Source organism: Fukomys damarensis, unplaced genomic scaffold, assembly GCF_012274545.1.
Source record: "Fukomys damarensis isolate Sample0158 unplaced genomic scaffold, DMR_v1.0_HiC HiC_scaffold_19, whole genome shotgun sequence".
Lineage (NCBI taxonomy): Eukaryota > Metazoa > Chordata > Mammalia > Rodentia > Bathyergidae > Fukomys > Fukomys damarensis.
In genome coordinates, this window is record NW_022900931.1 from 62011057 (window position 1) to 62027150 (window position 16094).

The following is a 16094-nucleotide window of genomic DNA, read 5'->3' on the forward strand; positions in this document are numbered from 1 at the left end:
GACGGGCCCCAGGCCGCGCCCCTGACCCGCTGTGGGCCCAGTTTACCCTGTGGGGCTCGGCGCTGACCTGTTCCGCGAGCGCTGTCCGAACCCTCGAGCTCGGTCCCTGTCGTCAGACTCGACACCCCCGGCCAGGAGCCGGGCCCGCGCTGCCTTCCTCCTCCTTTTTCTGGATACCTTCTCCGCTGCAGACCCTGTCTTCACACGCCAGCCCCGCTTTCTCCCGACAGCCTCCTCCACAGTTCCACCTCCCTCGAGCGGCGTCCTTTTCCATCCACGCGCTTCACCTGCCCTCGGCGCCCACCTGCACACCACTACACGGTTCCTAAAAAGTTTGCCTTTCCTTCTTCGGCCTTCATCCCTATCTTCGTCCTTTGCGGCTCTCCCGCTTCCTGGAGCCTCCGCTCTCGCTGCTGAGGGTCTTTCATTCCGGCTCCAGCGCGTGGCATCTGGGACACTCCTCCCTCGCCCCAGAGTCACTTAGGAATCTTTAGAACGCCCCGAAACTACTGGATCAGAGTTGTCAGGGATACACCTGAGCATCGGGCCCGCAATTCTGCAGCCTCACTTCCCCTCCCCGAAGCTGAGAGACAGGGTATTTAGGGTCAGCTCTGTCCCCATCTTAGGTGGCTGTGACTGTGCCCATATGGCTTTTACAGCCCGACTGACATCCCTGGCTCACCCCCCAGGTTGAGGCCCCCGGCTTGGCCTCATCACAATGTGGCACGAAGCTCGGAAACATGAGCGGAAGCTTCGAGGCATGATGGTGGACTATAAGAAGAGGGCAGAGCGGCGGCGGGAGTACTATGAGAAGATCGTGAGTGACCCGCGTTTCCCTGGGCTGGGAGAGTCTCCAGCGGTTGGGGCCCTGGTCATTCAGCCAGGTAGAATCTGTGCTCGGAAGTATGCCAGGATTAGAGCTCTGTTTCCTCAGGGGAATTATCTCTAATTGTTTCTTGAGCATGGATCTGCGGGGCTCTGTTGCAGCATACTGTTTGGTGATGCCCTGGAGTGCGGATCTGGTGTTAGCAGTAAAGAGGGAGACCTTGTAACCCTCTGAGCAGTCCGAACAAGGCCAGCCTCCTCCAGAGCACCGTGCTGCCTTTTGCTGTGGTGCCCAGGGCCCAGAAGAACTTAGCCACCCTTGGGGTATGCTTGGGCCATCACTGATAGCAGCGCCATCAGTAGTGGTTAAGTGACCCTGGCCACTTGCCTTTTCTGTTTGATACTTCGGTTGCTCTTGGAGAAAAAATTTAAAAAATCAAGATTCCAAGCTGTGGCCTAAAAGACATTTGTGGCCTGAAAGACCCTTGTGACCCGGCTTCTGCCAGCCTCTCAGCTGCTTTCATAGACAGCTCCCCTGGCCTTTCGCGTCTCTGCTACAACAGTGTTTTGGTCTTCGATGCGTCCCCCCACCTGTTTAACTTCCACTTGTCCTTGGGACCCCAGGTTGAAATGGTGCCACGGTCGGTGCTTACCAGGCTGAGTTCTGGTAGGTGATGTTTGTGTAGACGTCGCCATTTGCTCTGGTGTCACTTCCCAGCCTCCTCCCTGCTCTCCGGGCTGTCTTTGTCCCTCCCAGCCCATCCTTTTCATGGGGTTGGAGAGGGCTTTCTGAAGCGCAAAGCTGCCTTGTTCCTCCCTCCTTGCTCAGTATTCTGTGGTTCTTTGGTGCCTTTGGGTGAAAACCGGAGCTCACTATAGCCTACAAGGGCTGTTTTCCATGCTAGGCAAACAGCCATTCAGCTACCGCTCCAGCCCTCACAGCCTGGCATTTGCCCCTCCTCCAGACTCCTGCCTCTCCACTCTGTCGAGGTTCCTTGCTCAAGTCAATCTGATCTCCTTACTATTCCTGCATTGATACCAGCATTCTTCAGCCACAGGGCCTTTGCAGGACCTTTGCCTGTGCCTGGTTAGCTTCTGCTCCTTGTCAGATCTCAGGTAGCAGGGGAGTCTTGGCCCCCAGACTAAGTTAGGTATCCTCTGTAAATGCCACTGTACCTCTTCCTCTGTGAAGTGTAACGTATTTGAGGTATAGATACATAAAACAGGCCTATAAATCCACACACACGTGCACACACAGACACACACGCCCAGTCCTTTGAGATTGGGGGCTAGATATGTTTAGGTCACATTTGTGTGTGAGCCCAACAAATACTACTTAAAGAAACCGATGAAGACAGCAAAATGTCAACGGCTCCAGCACAGGCTGTGTGAAAGGCTTAGATGCATGGATGTTTTTGAATGCCACAGTCACCTGTGAGACAGGCTGCTCTTGCCCCACTCTGCAGAAGAGGAAGCTTCATGAGCTTCTCTTTTGCCTCTGTCATCCGGGAAGGAGCTGCTGGTTAAAGGGAGAGCCCATCTCTGTGCCATCGGGATAACTGTAATGTGACCTTGAGGACAGAGCCTGGGTCACAGTTGAGGGGATACACTGTGCTCAGGTGTGAAGAGCCACAACTTATCAAGGCACACGGTGTCCTGGGCCCAGTGCCCGCCACCTTGACATCTCCTTCCTCGCCCTGTGAGCGGGCCTGACAGGTGGCTCTTGCTGCTCCTGTGCAGAAGGTGCAGCTGAGGATCGTGGCTCATGTAGTCGCGGATGTGCTCAGCACCCAGAGTGTATCTGCTTCCTCCAGTCCTCACCCCAGACCAGGAGGCCACTCTTAGTGTCTCCATGTACAGGGGAGCGAGGGCTCAGCACTCATGTCCGGCGCAGCCGTGCACTTTGCATGTGTGCCCAAGCCTGACCTCCCTGCTGTCCACCTGGTCCTCACTTTGCAGAAGTACAGGCGAGGAGAGGTGAAGAAGCTTGTACGGTTAGGTTCTTGTAGCTTAGAGTCTTTAGGTTCTGAGTTCAAATTCTAACTGCTTCCATCTTGTGTGACTTGGACCAGAGACCGTCTCCCTGAGCCTTGCTTGCCCTTCTGCTCGTGAAGTGACGTGACATGTCACATTTGAGCGTAACACATACCTAAAACATCAGAAGCTTTCACAACATAAACTTTACTTCTGACTCACAGAAAAGCCCAGAGGCAGCCAGTTCTGCTCAGCACCTGAGCCACTCCTGTTTTTGCTGGGTACAGCTTCTCTAACCACACCTGTCTCGGTCTCGAAGGGCTGCTGAAGCTCTCTCTAGCCATCAGGTCTTCACTGCACCCAGCAGAGAAGAAGGGAGGGAAAGGAGCAAGGGTGCCCGTGCTGGCTGTTAGGGTACTTTTAAATGCTTTCTCAGGAGCCTCTGATCATATCTCACTGTCCATAAAGTCAGCTCAGAGCTGTAAATGTTGTTCTGGTTGGGTCTAAGTGTGGTGAGTTCTGTCACTGCTGCAGCAGGGAGAGTGGGGCTTGGTGGCCCTTAGTGGGGGAGGGGAGCAGCAGCATCACAGGCTTGTTGGAAGGCGGGGCAACAGACCCAAGTGTACACCTACGTGGGACACCGCTTGCCCCAGAAATAAATATCAGCTCTTGTGAGCATTTTTAGAGCTGGAAGGAACTGGAATTTGGGTTGGGGCCGATGGATGGCATGAAAGAAGGCAGGCTGGAGTTGGTGGCTCAGGAGGCCTAGTTAGCAGGGAACCTCCCAGCGTATTTTCCTCTCAGGATGGGGTGACATCCAGCCCCTCTCACTGGGAGACACGGAGACCTTTGAAAGGACTCTGTGGCTCTCTGTGGCGCGGGCTGGTACAGGCAGCCAGTGTCCCCATGCAGATGGGGAACGTGATCCGCATGCAGATGGGAGCCGCCAAGCCGCAGAGATGGCAGCACTGGCCTGGCTGCTTTGAGCGGGGGATGAGGCTGTTCACACGGCCCAGGTCTTGTTCCTGGCCCGAGATAGGGACTCAGGGTGACTGCAGCGATCCAGATGAGTGTGTGTTCCCGGCTGGTCCTTGACATCTCTTCAGTCCCTAGCTGACTCTGGTTCTGGCGTTGCCCCGTCCTTGTCCACTTTATTCTTTCATCAGTGGCTTGGGGAATAAGCAGGTCTCTCCTCCAGGAAGGTGCTGCTGACTCCTCAGCAGGTTCAGGCATCCCAGCCCTCTTGCACTGTGTCGTCCCCCTGTGGGTCTGTGAGGCCAGGGCCCTGGCTGCCTGTCACTCTCCCCCAGCATTGGACCTAGCACACAGTAAGTACCTGCTGAGCAGTCTCGCCAGTGAATGAATGAGAGCCTTCCATAGGTTTCTGACTGCTAAAGGCAGGAGAATAGTTAAGAAGGGATTAAGCCCAGGAGCAGTGTGAATACCTGTAATCCCACTTACTCAAGAGGCTGAGGCAGGAGGGTCCAAACTTCTGGAGCAACCTAGGCAACTGGCTATTTTCTGAGATTTTGTCTCAAAATAAAATTTAAAAAGTGTGGGGTGGGGTGGGATGTAACTTGGTGGTAGAGTGTTTGCCCACTGTGCACCAGGCCATGGGTTCAATCCTCAGTACTTGTGGAAAAAAGGGGACTAGGGATCTTTTTTCTTTTTAGATCCTGGGGATTTTGTTTGTTTGTTTGTTTGTTTGAGGCATGGTCTCACTATGTAGTTCATAGTGACCTTGAACTTACTATATAGCCCAGGCTGGCCTCAAACTCTTGGTAATCCTCATGCCTCAGCCACCGGACTGCTGAGATCACAGGTGTGTGCCAGCACCCCTGACTAGGTGCTAGGGTTTGAACCCAAGGAGCACTGAACTCCATCCCCCAAGCCTTTTTATTATTTTTATTTTGAGATGGGGTTGCACTAAATTGCCCAGGCTAGCCTTGAACTTGATAGCCTGGTCTGAAAGAACAAATGAAAAAGCTGAGCATGGTGTTGCACAACTCTAATCCCAGCACTCGGAAGGCTGAGGCAGGAGGATCACTGTGGAGTTTGAAATCAGCTTGTCTACATAGTGAGTTCAAGGCCAGCCTGGACTAAATTACAAGACAAAAAACAAAGTGGTGTTTTTTAAAGCACGAAAACAAAATTACTCTGTAAGATTTGAAAAAAGTGAGTGAATAAAAAAGCAATCCATTTGTTTGTTTTTTGAGATAGGTTCTTACCACGTAGCCTTCCATGCCTTAGCCTCCCAAGTGCCACGATTACAAAATGTGTGCTATCACACCTCGGCAATTATTATTACTATTATTATTTTCATTTTTGAGGGGTGTGTCTCATTTTATAGTTCAGGCTGGCCTTGAAGTCACTGAGTAGCTCAAGCTGACATTAAATTTGCGGTGATCTCCTGCCTCATCCTTCTGAGTGCTAGTATTACATGAGTGCACTACCACACCCAGCTTTGTTTTATTTTCTTTCAGACAGGATCCTTGTGTAGTCCAGGCTAGCTTCAAACTTAGGATCCTCCTCTCTCAGCCTCCGGAATGCTGTGATTACAGACAGGTGCAACTGTGCCCAATCCTAAAAAGATTCAGTTTTGGAGTGTGGCACATCTGGGTTTCAGCCCTGGTTCTGTTTGTGGCTGGTGTGATCTCAGGCGAGTGGGACCCCCTATTGGCCCTGCCTCCTGCTTTGGAACCTGGGAGAACAGCAAGGAAGCTTGAGCAGAGCAAGGAGGCCTACAAGCAACACACAGCTCAGTATCTGGCTTTGGGTACGATACCCTGGCTTTTCTGTTTCCCAGAAAAACTGGGCCTGGACTCTGGCTTTTACTCCCAGCCCAGTAGTTTCTGAGGCCAAGCCTGGGGGGTTGGGGGGGGGCTTCTGCACCCTGGCAGGATTTCCAACTGCAGGTGGTGTCCCTTCAGTCCTGGCTGTGGGGCTGGTGCGCTTGGCTGGGGGCAGCTGGGAAGGTGGCGAGGTGGTGACCTCTTAGCCTAGGATGCTGTGTTGAGGGGTTAGAGGTGCTGTGTGTGTGGCTGAGATGGGGGGCGGTGAGTGTAGAGTGGGGAGTCGGGGTCCCCATGGTCCAGATGTGTATGTCCCCATCTCCCTAGGTTCTCTAGGTCTGAGGGGCATGAATGTGGCTGACGGGCTGGTTGGTGCTGGGCATGGAGGTGGGGTGGGTGGGAAGGGGAGCATTGTGGACTCCTGCTGGGCCCCACCTCCTCCTGTAGGTGTTCCTGTGTTCCAGTGGGGGGTGGGTCAGTGCAGAGGGAGTGGAGGTGGAGGGAAGAGTGTCCGTTAGGAAGAGCTGAAATTAGTGAGGGAGCAGCCGTGCTTAGCTTCCCGCTGAGGGCAGGATGGGCAGGAGCCCAGCACCTGGTATGCAGGTGCTGGGGGGCCACAGAGGGGCTTAGCAGAGCCCAAGGAGGAGATGTGCTGCCTGGGGGCCAGGTGAGGGCTGGAACTGGGGTGCTGTGTGGGGCCCAGAGTGGTTCACACGGCAGCCCCTCCTACAGCTCTCCTGAGCTCCTCTGCTGTGGGTAGGGCCTGGCCCCCGAGAGCCACAGATTTTATCTCGAATGCTCTTGCGAGGATGAAGACTTGTGATCCTCTTTGGCCAGGGCTCAGGTTTGATGGCCACAGACTTGGGATGTTCTACTTTCTCTCCTATCTTGGCATTCTTAGTGCTTTAAAAATGTTTTTTCAAAAAACACACACAAAAAATTATTTTAATTTCTTTTGGCACTGAGGATAAACCCAGGGCCTTGGCGCTGAACTGACATTCCCAGCACTTTTTTATTTTAGGACTGGGTCTTACTATGTTGCTTGGGTTGGGTTTGCACTTGTGATCCTTGTGCCTCAGCCTCTTTCTTTTTTAACACCTTTATCGAGATGTAATTGCCACACTACACTGTTTACTCATATGATGTGTACAGTTCAGGGCATTTTAGTACAGGTCATGCAAACATTATAATCAAATTCTAGAAACTTTTCATTATCCTCCTGCACCCATAAAAAGCCTGTGCCCATGCGCAGTCACTTCTCATTCTCCCAACTCCTTGACTCTAGGCTGGTATAAATCTCCTCTGTCTCCCTGCAGTTGTCTATTCTGGACACATTATAAATGGAATTTACACCACTGGCCTTTCATTACTTAACATGATTTTTCTGAGGCCCATCCAGATTGCTGCAAGTGTCATTTCTTCATTCCTTTTTGTGGCTGAGTAATATTCCCTTGTGTAGATGTGCCTGCCTCATTTCGGCTGTTTATCCATTGATGAGCATTTGGATTGTTTCCATTTTCCATAATTAAAACAATGCTGTTGTGAACATTCGTGTATAAATACTAGTTTGAGCACCTGTTTTCATTTCCTGTGGGTATGTATCTAGGAGTGGAATTGCTGGGGCATCTGGTAATTCTTTTCCCTCCCACTGTTCCTTCCATACTGAGTGTAGAACTCAAGAGTCTCTGCCACAGAGCTACAGTCTCAGCCTTGTTTGTTTGTTTTTTTCTGTTCTTGTTTTTTATTTTAAGACAGAGTCTTCCTAAGTTGCCAGACTGATCTCGAACTTTTGATCCTCCTCTCTCAGCCTCCAGAGAAATAGAGATTACAGACGTGTATGGGTCCATGCCTGGGTCTGTTTAACTTTTTGAGGGACTAAATTTCTCCACATTCCTGTCAGTACTTGTCTCATTTGCATTCCAGCCCCCTGAGAGCACGTAAGGTGGTACCTCGTGGCTCTGGTTGGTATTTCCCTGGTGGTTAAGGGTATTGGTCAGTTTTCGCTGTGCTTCTGAGTCCTGGTGTCCCACAAGCTGGCGCTCATACCTGCCTCTGAATGGATGGCTCTGGGTGAGGTGGGAAGGTTGGGGTCACATTGTAAACTGGCTGTGCTAAAGGTTGGGCCAGCACTCAGGGCCTCTGGCCAGCACCTGGGGAGCAAACAGGTTCCTGTCTCCAGAGGGCAGGTGACTGCTACTTAAGCTCCCACTGCTGAGCAGCTTGGCCCCCCTTGGTCAGGGGTGTGGCCCCCACGCCAGGGGTCAGCTCGCCACTAAGTTTGCTCCCTGGGCTGAGGTTGAGCTCCACTGGGTGGTGACCTCTTTCTCATTTGCTGTGCAGAAGAAGGACCCAGCCCAGTTCCTGCAGGTACATGGCCGAGCTTGCAAGGTGCACCTGGATTCTGCTGTCGCTCTGGCTGCTGAGAGCCCTGTTAACATGTGAGACTGCTGTGGGCCACCAGAGGGGCCAGGGGTAGTGTGGTTCTGCAGCAGAGGCTTGGGTGTAGGCAGGGCTTGCCTGGGAGGCAGGCACTTACAGAGGCTGTGCAGACTGGGCAGGGTTGGGACGGAGTGCTAGGCTGGACTGAGGAGAATGTGAGCTGGCTAGAGGCCCCGCAGAAGCAGAAGGGTGGAGCTTGGGCTCATGAGTGGCCCGGAGAATTGGTGGTCACACAGGGTGACCTGTCTCAGGCTCTGGAGCCCGATTCAGGAGTTGCAGCTCTGAAAGCAGGATGAGGGTGAAGGCCACACTATGGGTGAGAATCACAGGAGCTGAGGGCCAGGACCCCCATCTGAGTGGTTGGGAACAGGTGGCCTGTCCTGGGCAAAGCCCAAGTACCTTTCTTTTTCTGCTCCGCTGTCCGTGTTCCAGGATGCCCTGGCAGGGGGACACCAGCAATATGATCGACCGCTTCGATGTACGCGCCCACCTAGATCACATCCCTGACTACACACCCCCGCTGCTCACCGCCATGTAAGCTGTACCCCGGGGCAGCTGCCCAAGGACCCAAAGCATCTGCCTGTCACCATGCTGGGGAGGAGGTGTGCAGGCAGGGACCTCTCCACCTGGGAGCCGAGGTCTGAGGGTCACGCCACTCCCTCCCTGCCTGAGCCTGAACCGGGTGCCTCATTCCTTCCTGCTGGCTTGGGGCAGATCCACCTTTCCCTCTGACCTCAAGAGCTTGACTTTCCCAAAGCTCCCCAGAACAGGAGTCAGACGAACGGAAATGCAACTACGAGCGCTACCGAGGCTTGGTGCAGAACGACTTTGCCGGCAGTGAGTGACAGGGTGGGGAGTGGGGAATGGGGGGGCCCTGGAGACTGGAGACCTAGACAAGTTTGGCAAGAGAAGTTTTATCCAGGTGCTGCATAAATGGCATGGGTTCCGGCCTCAGCTGTGTCATGGACTCGTCTGTCTGTGTCTCTTCCCTCTGGGGCCTTTGTGTCTGGAATTGGCACAGGGTGTGGCTGCTGAATTAGAGATGCCTCTCAAGGTTACCTCCACCCTATTGTTCGCATTCTGTGGTCTTTTCCTTTAAAAAGGGGGAGAAGGGAATAGCAAGCAGACGTATGTTTTCCCTGCCTGCATGGATGAGATGGTTGGTTGGGAAAGGGAATCTCTATTGTTTGAGATGAATGTTTAAGCCAGGCGTGGTGCTGCACACTTGTGAGCCCAGCATTCAGGAGGCTGAGGCAGGAGCATCGCTGGAAGACTGAGGTCAGACTGAACGGAATGAATGCTTAGACCGTGCCTGTCAGTTTGCTAAGGGTTTATACCCATCCAAGATTCTTCTCCAGGCTCAGCCTTATCACTGTTACCCTTTCACAAATGAAATAGCAGAGGCTGGAGAGAAAGAAGCCATCTGCTCTGGGCTTGCCTGGCAAGGGGAGGCCAACTTGGGCTTTTCTGTCCCCATTATACCCTTACACCTGCATAGCTACCCAGCAGGGCCAGGGCAGGGCTGCACATTACAGACAGGACTTGGAGACTCAGGGGTGTCCCCTACATCGCTGACCACTCCTGTCTGGGATGGGGGCTCCCCTGGCAGTTAGGGAAGGGTGACGCCCTCCACTGCTTGTCCATACTGAGCCCTAACCTGGTGGGTCTTGGCGTCCTCCTGAAGAGTGGTGATGATTGTGTCCTGTGAGGTGTTGCAAGGGTTCAGTGAGATGGTATATAAGGGGGAGGGAAGGCGAGAGAGAAAGCAAAGGGAACATAGGGACTGAACCCAGGGACTCACACTGAGCTATGTCACCAACCCTTTAAAAAAAAATTTTTTTTTTTTTTTTTGGTACTGGGGATCAAACTCAGGATCTTGGACTTGCCAGGCAGACATGGTACAACTGAGCTAAATCCCAGCCGTAAAATATTTTATTTTGTGATAGTCACTAAGTCGCTCAATTGCCCAGGCTGGGCTTGAATTTGTGATCCTCCTGCTTCAACCTCCCAGACTGCTGGGACTACAGGCGTGCACCACCATGCCTGACTGGTACTACTGTTTTTGCCATTCCTCAAGGTCTCGTAGAGCCGCTGGGGTCGGGCCCAGTGGGGGACAGGGAGCAACCACATAGCACATGAGTGGTATAAAGACAGCCAAGGCGGGGTCATCACAGAGGTGTGTGCTGCCCTGAGGACAGGAGGCAGGCCTGGCTCAGGCTGGGTCAGTGAAGGGTAGAGGCAAAGGTGGGCTTGGGGCTCTAGGCGAGTGTGGTGTGCAGAGCCCAGGATTGGGGGCACTGTAGAGGAACGGAGTAGGCCCCCATAGCTAGGGCAGGCAGCCGGGGGGCTCTCCTGGGTTGTGCCCTGTCACTCCCAGCACACTAGCCCAGCCATCGGCGTCACAGATGGGAAAGCTGACACTCGCTGAGAGGGAGGTGGGGGACTCACGCAGGGTCCCACAGTGGGTCAGGGCCAGGGTCTCATGGCATGGAGGATCAGGGAAGGCTTTAGTCCATTACTGACTCCCCAAGGTGGGAGTTGTGACAGGGAGAGCCCAGACACCCCAAACCACTGAGCCAGAGAGGGCAGGCGTATTGTGTGGAAGGGTCCAGTCAGAGGCTTCTGTAATAGCAATAACGGTAGCAGTACCCCAGGCCCAGGGGCTGAAGTCACTTGACCGAGGCCCCTGGCAGGTAAGGGGGCGTAGGACAGCCAGGGCTGTGTCCCCCAGACGGCACATGTGATCATCTGGAACCCAGGACTGCACTCCCAGCTATGCTTGGGTTGTCCCTGCCCTCCTGCCCCCTCTGCATTCCCTGGGTCCCCACCACCCTGACCCGCATGCCTCTTGCCTACTGCAGTCTCAGAAGAGCAGTGCCTATACCAGATCTACATTGACGAGTTGTATGGAGGCCTCCAGAGACCCAGTGAGGATGAGAAGAAGAAGTGAGTCGGGGTCCGGGTGTGCTGTGGTGGGGGACGAGAGGGCCATGAGCGCTGCCAGACATGGCCGTCTGTACGCTGTCCAGAGTGGAGGACCGTGCCTGGCCCACATGGACACTTGGGGCACTGCCCAGGGAGGCAGCTGGGAGAAGGGCAGGGCTCACTCATGGCTCTCCTTGCATTTTCATCTGCAGAGTTGGGGAGGTGCCCTCTTGGCAGTGAGGCCTGGGAGGGACATCCCCTCTGAGCCCTGTAAACTGGGAGCCAGGAGAGATGCAGGATACTGAGCTGTATGGCACCCGTCCTAGCGTCTCCTCCCCTCTGTCCTTGTACACCCTGGGCCCTGGCCCTGCTGCAGGTGGCCGTGCCAGCTGCGCTGTGTCTGCACCATGGTTCAAGCCCTTGCTTGGCCTGGATACCACCCTCAGTGGCTCTTTCCTGCTGCTCCCCAGGCCTCCCTAATGACAAGCTGCCCTTTCCTCCTGAAGAGCATAGGGGCCTGGCTTCAGCCCAAGGGTGGCACAGGGCGGGTGCAGGGAATGCAGCTAAATGAGTCCAGCGGTACTCTGTGAGTTCAGTCAGTAAGGAGCCGCCGAGGGCCGGGGTGCGCTAAGGGGACCTCCTGGAACGGGAAGGAGCTGGTGGTGGGCAGGAGCCGACTTGAGAGGCCAGGTGTGGGCCCCAGTGGACTCTGCTGGCCCTGTTGGTTAACGGTTCCTCCGTCCCAGGTTGGCAGAGAAGAAGGCTTCCATTGGTTACACCTATGAGGACAGCACGGTGGCGGAGGTAGAGAAGGTGGCAGAGAAGCCGGAGGAGGAGGAGTCACCGGCAGAGGAGGAGAGCAATTCGGATGAAGATGAGGTCATCCCCGACATCGGTGGGGTCCCCTCTCTGCCCTCCCCTCTCGCAGTCCCTGGGCATCGTCTTTGTGTCTCGTCCTTCTCCCTTTGGGGCTCCCCGTGCTGTAACCCCTCCTTGCCCTCCCTGCTCCAGGGCGCCCAGCCTCCTGCTGCCTCCCGTCTCCCTTCCCATTTGTAGGCACTGTTTGACCCCTTCCCCACCTCAGATGGCTCTGTCCTCTTGGACTAGGGTCAGCCTCACCCTGCCTCTCCCTCTGCATCTGCCGTCGGTCGCCCAGCCTGCCTGTCGCTTCCCACCTAGAGACCCGCTGAGCGGACCGCCGGCTCGCACCCGCCAGCACCTGCTCATTCATTCTTGGCAGGGCCATCGTCTCACCCATCCTTCTCTGCCAGCTCCTAAACGCCTGCCGCCCACCTCCATCTGCACCCGTCTGTCCATCCGCCATCCACTCCTCCCTCTGAAGGCTCACTTTCCCCACCCAGGCCCCGTTCCAGCCCCTGCTGCCTGAGTGTTTTGCTCACCCTGGCCATGCCCAGGGCAGATGGGGGAAGCCAGCTGAGCCATCCTGACCATGCCCTCCCTCCGGGCAGCTCGGTCTGGGGTGCCCTGCCCCTCCCCTGTGTGGTCCCTGCTCCTCCATCCTCTCACTTGTCACTGGCTTCTGATGGCCTTTCTCTTGGTGCAGATGTGGAGGTGGATGTGGATGAGCTGAACCAGGAGCAGGTGGCTGATCTCAACAAACAGGCCACGACCTACGGCATGGCGGATGGTGACTTTGTCAGGTGAGGGCACCTGGCTTCTGTCCACGCTCCTGGTCCTTACAGCCATTCTACTTTCGAGTCCAGCAGGTGGACACGGGTGACCCTATTTTGTTCAGAAACAGGCTGAGGTGGGCATAGTGGTGTGTAGCCTATAATTGTAGCACTTGGGAGGCTGAGGCAGGCAAATCACTGAGTTGAAGGCCAGTCTGGGGGCTGCATAGTGAGTTGAAGGCCAGCCTGAACTACATAGCGAGACTCTGTCTTAAAAGAAAAGAAAAAAAAGAAAGAAATGGAAAGAGAAAAGAAGCTGAGGCTGCCCCGAGAATTATCCAGCTCACCCTGTACACCGTGACCTGGGCAATGTGAACCCAGACGGTCCCCAGCACCTGGGCGGGTAGGCAATGCCCCTGAGTGGAGTAGTGTTGTTCACTGGCCCTTTTTTGGGGGTGCAGCTCCTTGGCGTCTGCCCCATCGCTCCCTGCTGAGCCTCTCAGGAGCAGCCAGCATCCTCAGCACAGCCACACGGCCTGACCCACCTGTCCTCAGGGCCTCCGGCTCTGCCCACCCCCTCCCCAGCCTCGGTGGCCTTCTCACTCTTCAGATGGCCTAGGCCCTCACTCTGCTGCTCACTGCCCCCTGTCTGCACCGCCTGCTCCCCAGGTTTTCCTTAGACATCATGCTGTCTGCACCGCTCCCCAACTCTCCCACCAAAGTGGGCAGCTACTGCTTCTGCCAGACGCTTGCACTTCTGGTCCCCCTTCCATGGTTGACGATTCTTCGGACCACCTTGTATTACTGTGGTCGCTGTCCAACTCTCTCCTAGTGAGTCAGCCTATTTGGTCCGGGAGTCCAGTGCTGAGTTCTTAGTACCCAAGCCAGTACCTGACCCGCAGAAGGTGCTCAGTGTTAGTCTGAAAGCAAGACATTATGGGATGCGTGAGGTTCCCTGCTTTGATGCCTTTGCCAGAGCCCTATGGCTTGTGCCGTCTTCCATGGTGCATCTCACCCTCCTCTGCAGGATGCTTCGGAAGGACAAGGAGGAGGCAGAGGCCATCAAACACGCCAAGGCCCTGGAGGAGGAGAAAGCCATGTACTCGGTGAGTTCCAGGTGGGGTGAGGGGTGGAGGCGTTCCCCAGGCCGCGCACCCCTCACCAGCCTCCACCCTCTGCCCAGGGCCGTCGCTCTCGCCGCCAGCGGAGAGAGTTCCGGGAGAAGCGGCTGAGGGGCCGCAAGATCAGCCCACCCAGGTAGTGCAACCCCCTGGGCTCCGGGGAGGGGCTGGTGCTCAGAGCCTGGAGGGCTCTTCTGGGGTAGGGCGCGGCTGGAGGAAAGGTCCTAGCGGGCATTAGTGCCAGGCAGCAGAAGTTCAGCGGTAGGAATGGCCTCCGGGGCGTATGGACACTTTCCCCAGCTGCTTCCTCAGCTCCACACCAGGGCCCTGCCACACTCCCGGGGCGTGCAGAGCTACGGCCAGGGCGGCTGAAGACAAGGCCTGGTCCCTCTCTCAGCCACCACCTGCATCAGTTTGGAGAAGTGCTCCTGTCGCTGAACTTGTTTCCTCCTTTTGAAAATGGGGCACCATCACCTGCCAGGACAGAGGAGGGCAGATGGGGAAAGCCTCACAGGCCTGGTGGCTGGGACAAAGCCCTGCCTCTTCTGCCTCTCTGTTAAAGGGGTGTTGGAGGGCTGCAGGGGGCCTGGGACTGGCACCGCACTCAGGGTTTGGAGTAGGAGGTGTGATGGAAGAGCAGCCAGCGCGGTCCTCCCACCGCCTGTCACTGCAGTCACAAGCACAGGCGCAGCCGTGTGGCCTGGGTTCCCACCCCAGCTCCTCCTTTATGAGTGAACAACTTCCTAGGCTGTGATGCATGGCTATTCAGTTGTTAATAGACACAAAGCACTTAGTACCTTGCACGTAGGCAAGCAACAGACTCCATGGAGCTGAGCGTGGTGGGGCACACAGCTGCAGACCCAGCTGCCCAGGGGGCTGAGGTGGGAAGACTTCAGGGCCAGCCCAGACAGCACAGTCAGAAAGCTTAGCAGGACCAGGACTCCTGAGGTACTGTTGCCGTGTTTCCAAGTGGTTGGGACATTATAGAGCTGCTGGGCCCATGCTTTGGACAGAGCCGATGCAGGGACAGATGGAGGAATCATGGCAAGGCTCACACTTGGATGCAGCCCCTTTATGTGTCGGTTTCTGGGCTTGGGCCTCAGTTGGGAGCCTGGCCCAGGTCTGCAACAGCTCAGAGCTCAGGCCTTCACGTGTCCTATCCCATCTTCCCCACAGCTATGCCCGCCGAGACAGCCCCACCTATGACCCCTATAAGAGGTGAGTTCCAGCCCTTGGGAGAGGCAGCCCTGAGCTCCGACAGAGGAGGCAGGGTAGTGAGGCGGGCAGGCAGCCCACCCTCCTAGGCCTTCCCCACCCACAGACTGCACGATACCATTTGTGGCGGTTATGGCCGGGCATCATTTTTGTGTTTTCCCAAGTTGTTTTCAATATGAGCTTGCTTTATTTTTCTAAGTTAGGCACAATCCAGCTTTCTGGTAAAACAATCAAATATGGAAGAAAGGTGCGACTTGGAGGTCACAAGTCTCCAATTAGGCCCAGTTAGGGCAGGCCTGTAATCCCAGCACTGTGGGAGGCAGAGACAGCAGGATTATTATAAGGTCAAGCCCAGCCTGGGCAACTTAATAAAATCCTGTCACATAATTTAAAAAGGACTGAAGATGTAAGTGATTTCCAGGGTCGTCTGGGCTGAACTTTCAGTATCACATATACAAAAAGTTCTCTTTAATCTCAGCTCAGAAATAACCAGAAATGTCTGGGAGTGGTGGCACATGCCAGTAGTCCCAGCACTCAGGAGGCTGAGGCAGGGGGAATTGAGAGTTTGAGACCAGCCTGAGCTGCATAGTGAATTGAGACCAGCCTGGACTACTTAGTGAGACTATCTCAAAACAACAACAAAAAAGAAATCAGAAAACCCAGACACAGAGTGGCCAGCATGAGTGGGTAGCTCCTCCTCCTTTTCTTTTTTTTGGTACGGGGATCAAACTTGGGACTTTGCTCTTTCGAGGCAGGGGTGGTGCCACTGAGCTAAATTCCTGGCCCCTCTTTCATTTTTAAAAGCCACATAAGTTAGTCCAGAGGTTGCACCTTCCTTTCCTGCTTGCTTTGCAAGGCCAAGGGGTGGGCGTCAGGTTCTGGGGCTGGCTCACCCGGGCTCCGCGGTGGGCTCCACGGTGTCTGCCCTGTGGGTCAGGCCCCAGTCCTGAGCGGCCTCTTCTGGTCCCCCTCAGGTCACCTTCGGAATCCAGCTCTGAGTCCCGCTCCCGCTCCCGCTCACCAAGCCCAGGTCGTGAGGAGAAGATCACCTTCATCACCAGTTTTGGGGGCAGCGATGAGGAGGCAGCTGCAGCTGCTGCGGCCGCTGCATCAGGGGCCGCCACAGGGAAGCCCCCCGCACCCCCCCAGGCTGGCGGCCCCGCACCGGGACG

The 16094-nt window shown here is 55.3% G+C and overlaps 2 protein-coding genes across 2 annotated transcripts in view; both read left to right on the forward strand.

Annotated features, from left to right (window-relative positions):
- Positions 1–484, forward strand: part of Relb (RELB proto-oncogene, NF-kB subunit) — a 24144-nt gene extending 23660 nt beyond the window's left edge. The window contains exon 15 of the mRNA XM_033766001.1: positions 42–484. Within this exon, the coding sequence (XP_033621892.1) occupies positions 42–484 (443 nt within the window). The remainder of the gene's footprint in view (positions 1–41) is intronic.
- Positions 1–16094, forward strand: part of Clasrp (CLK4 associating serine/arginine rich protein) — a 21490-nt gene that overhangs the window by 254 nt on the left and 5142 nt on the right. Inside the window, exons 2-12 of the mRNA XM_010623356.2 lie at positions 690–817; positions 7932–8029; positions 8463–8564; positions 8788–8867; positions 10892–10976; positions 11702–11850; positions 12520–12616; positions 13614–13692; positions 13770–13843; positions 14884–14925; positions 15897–16094. Of these exons, the coding sequence (XP_010621658.1) occupies positions 719–817; positions 7932–8029; positions 8463–8564; positions 8788–8867; positions 10892–10976; positions 11702–11850; positions 12520–12616; positions 13614–13692; positions 13770–13843; positions 14884–14925; positions 15897–16094 (1103 nt within the window). The 5' untranslated portion in view covers positions 690–718. The remainder of the gene's footprint in view (positions 1–689; positions 818–7931; positions 8030–8462; positions 8565–8787; positions 8868–10891; positions 10977–11701; positions 11851–12519; positions 12617–13613; positions 13693–13769; positions 13844–14883; positions 14926–15896) is intronic.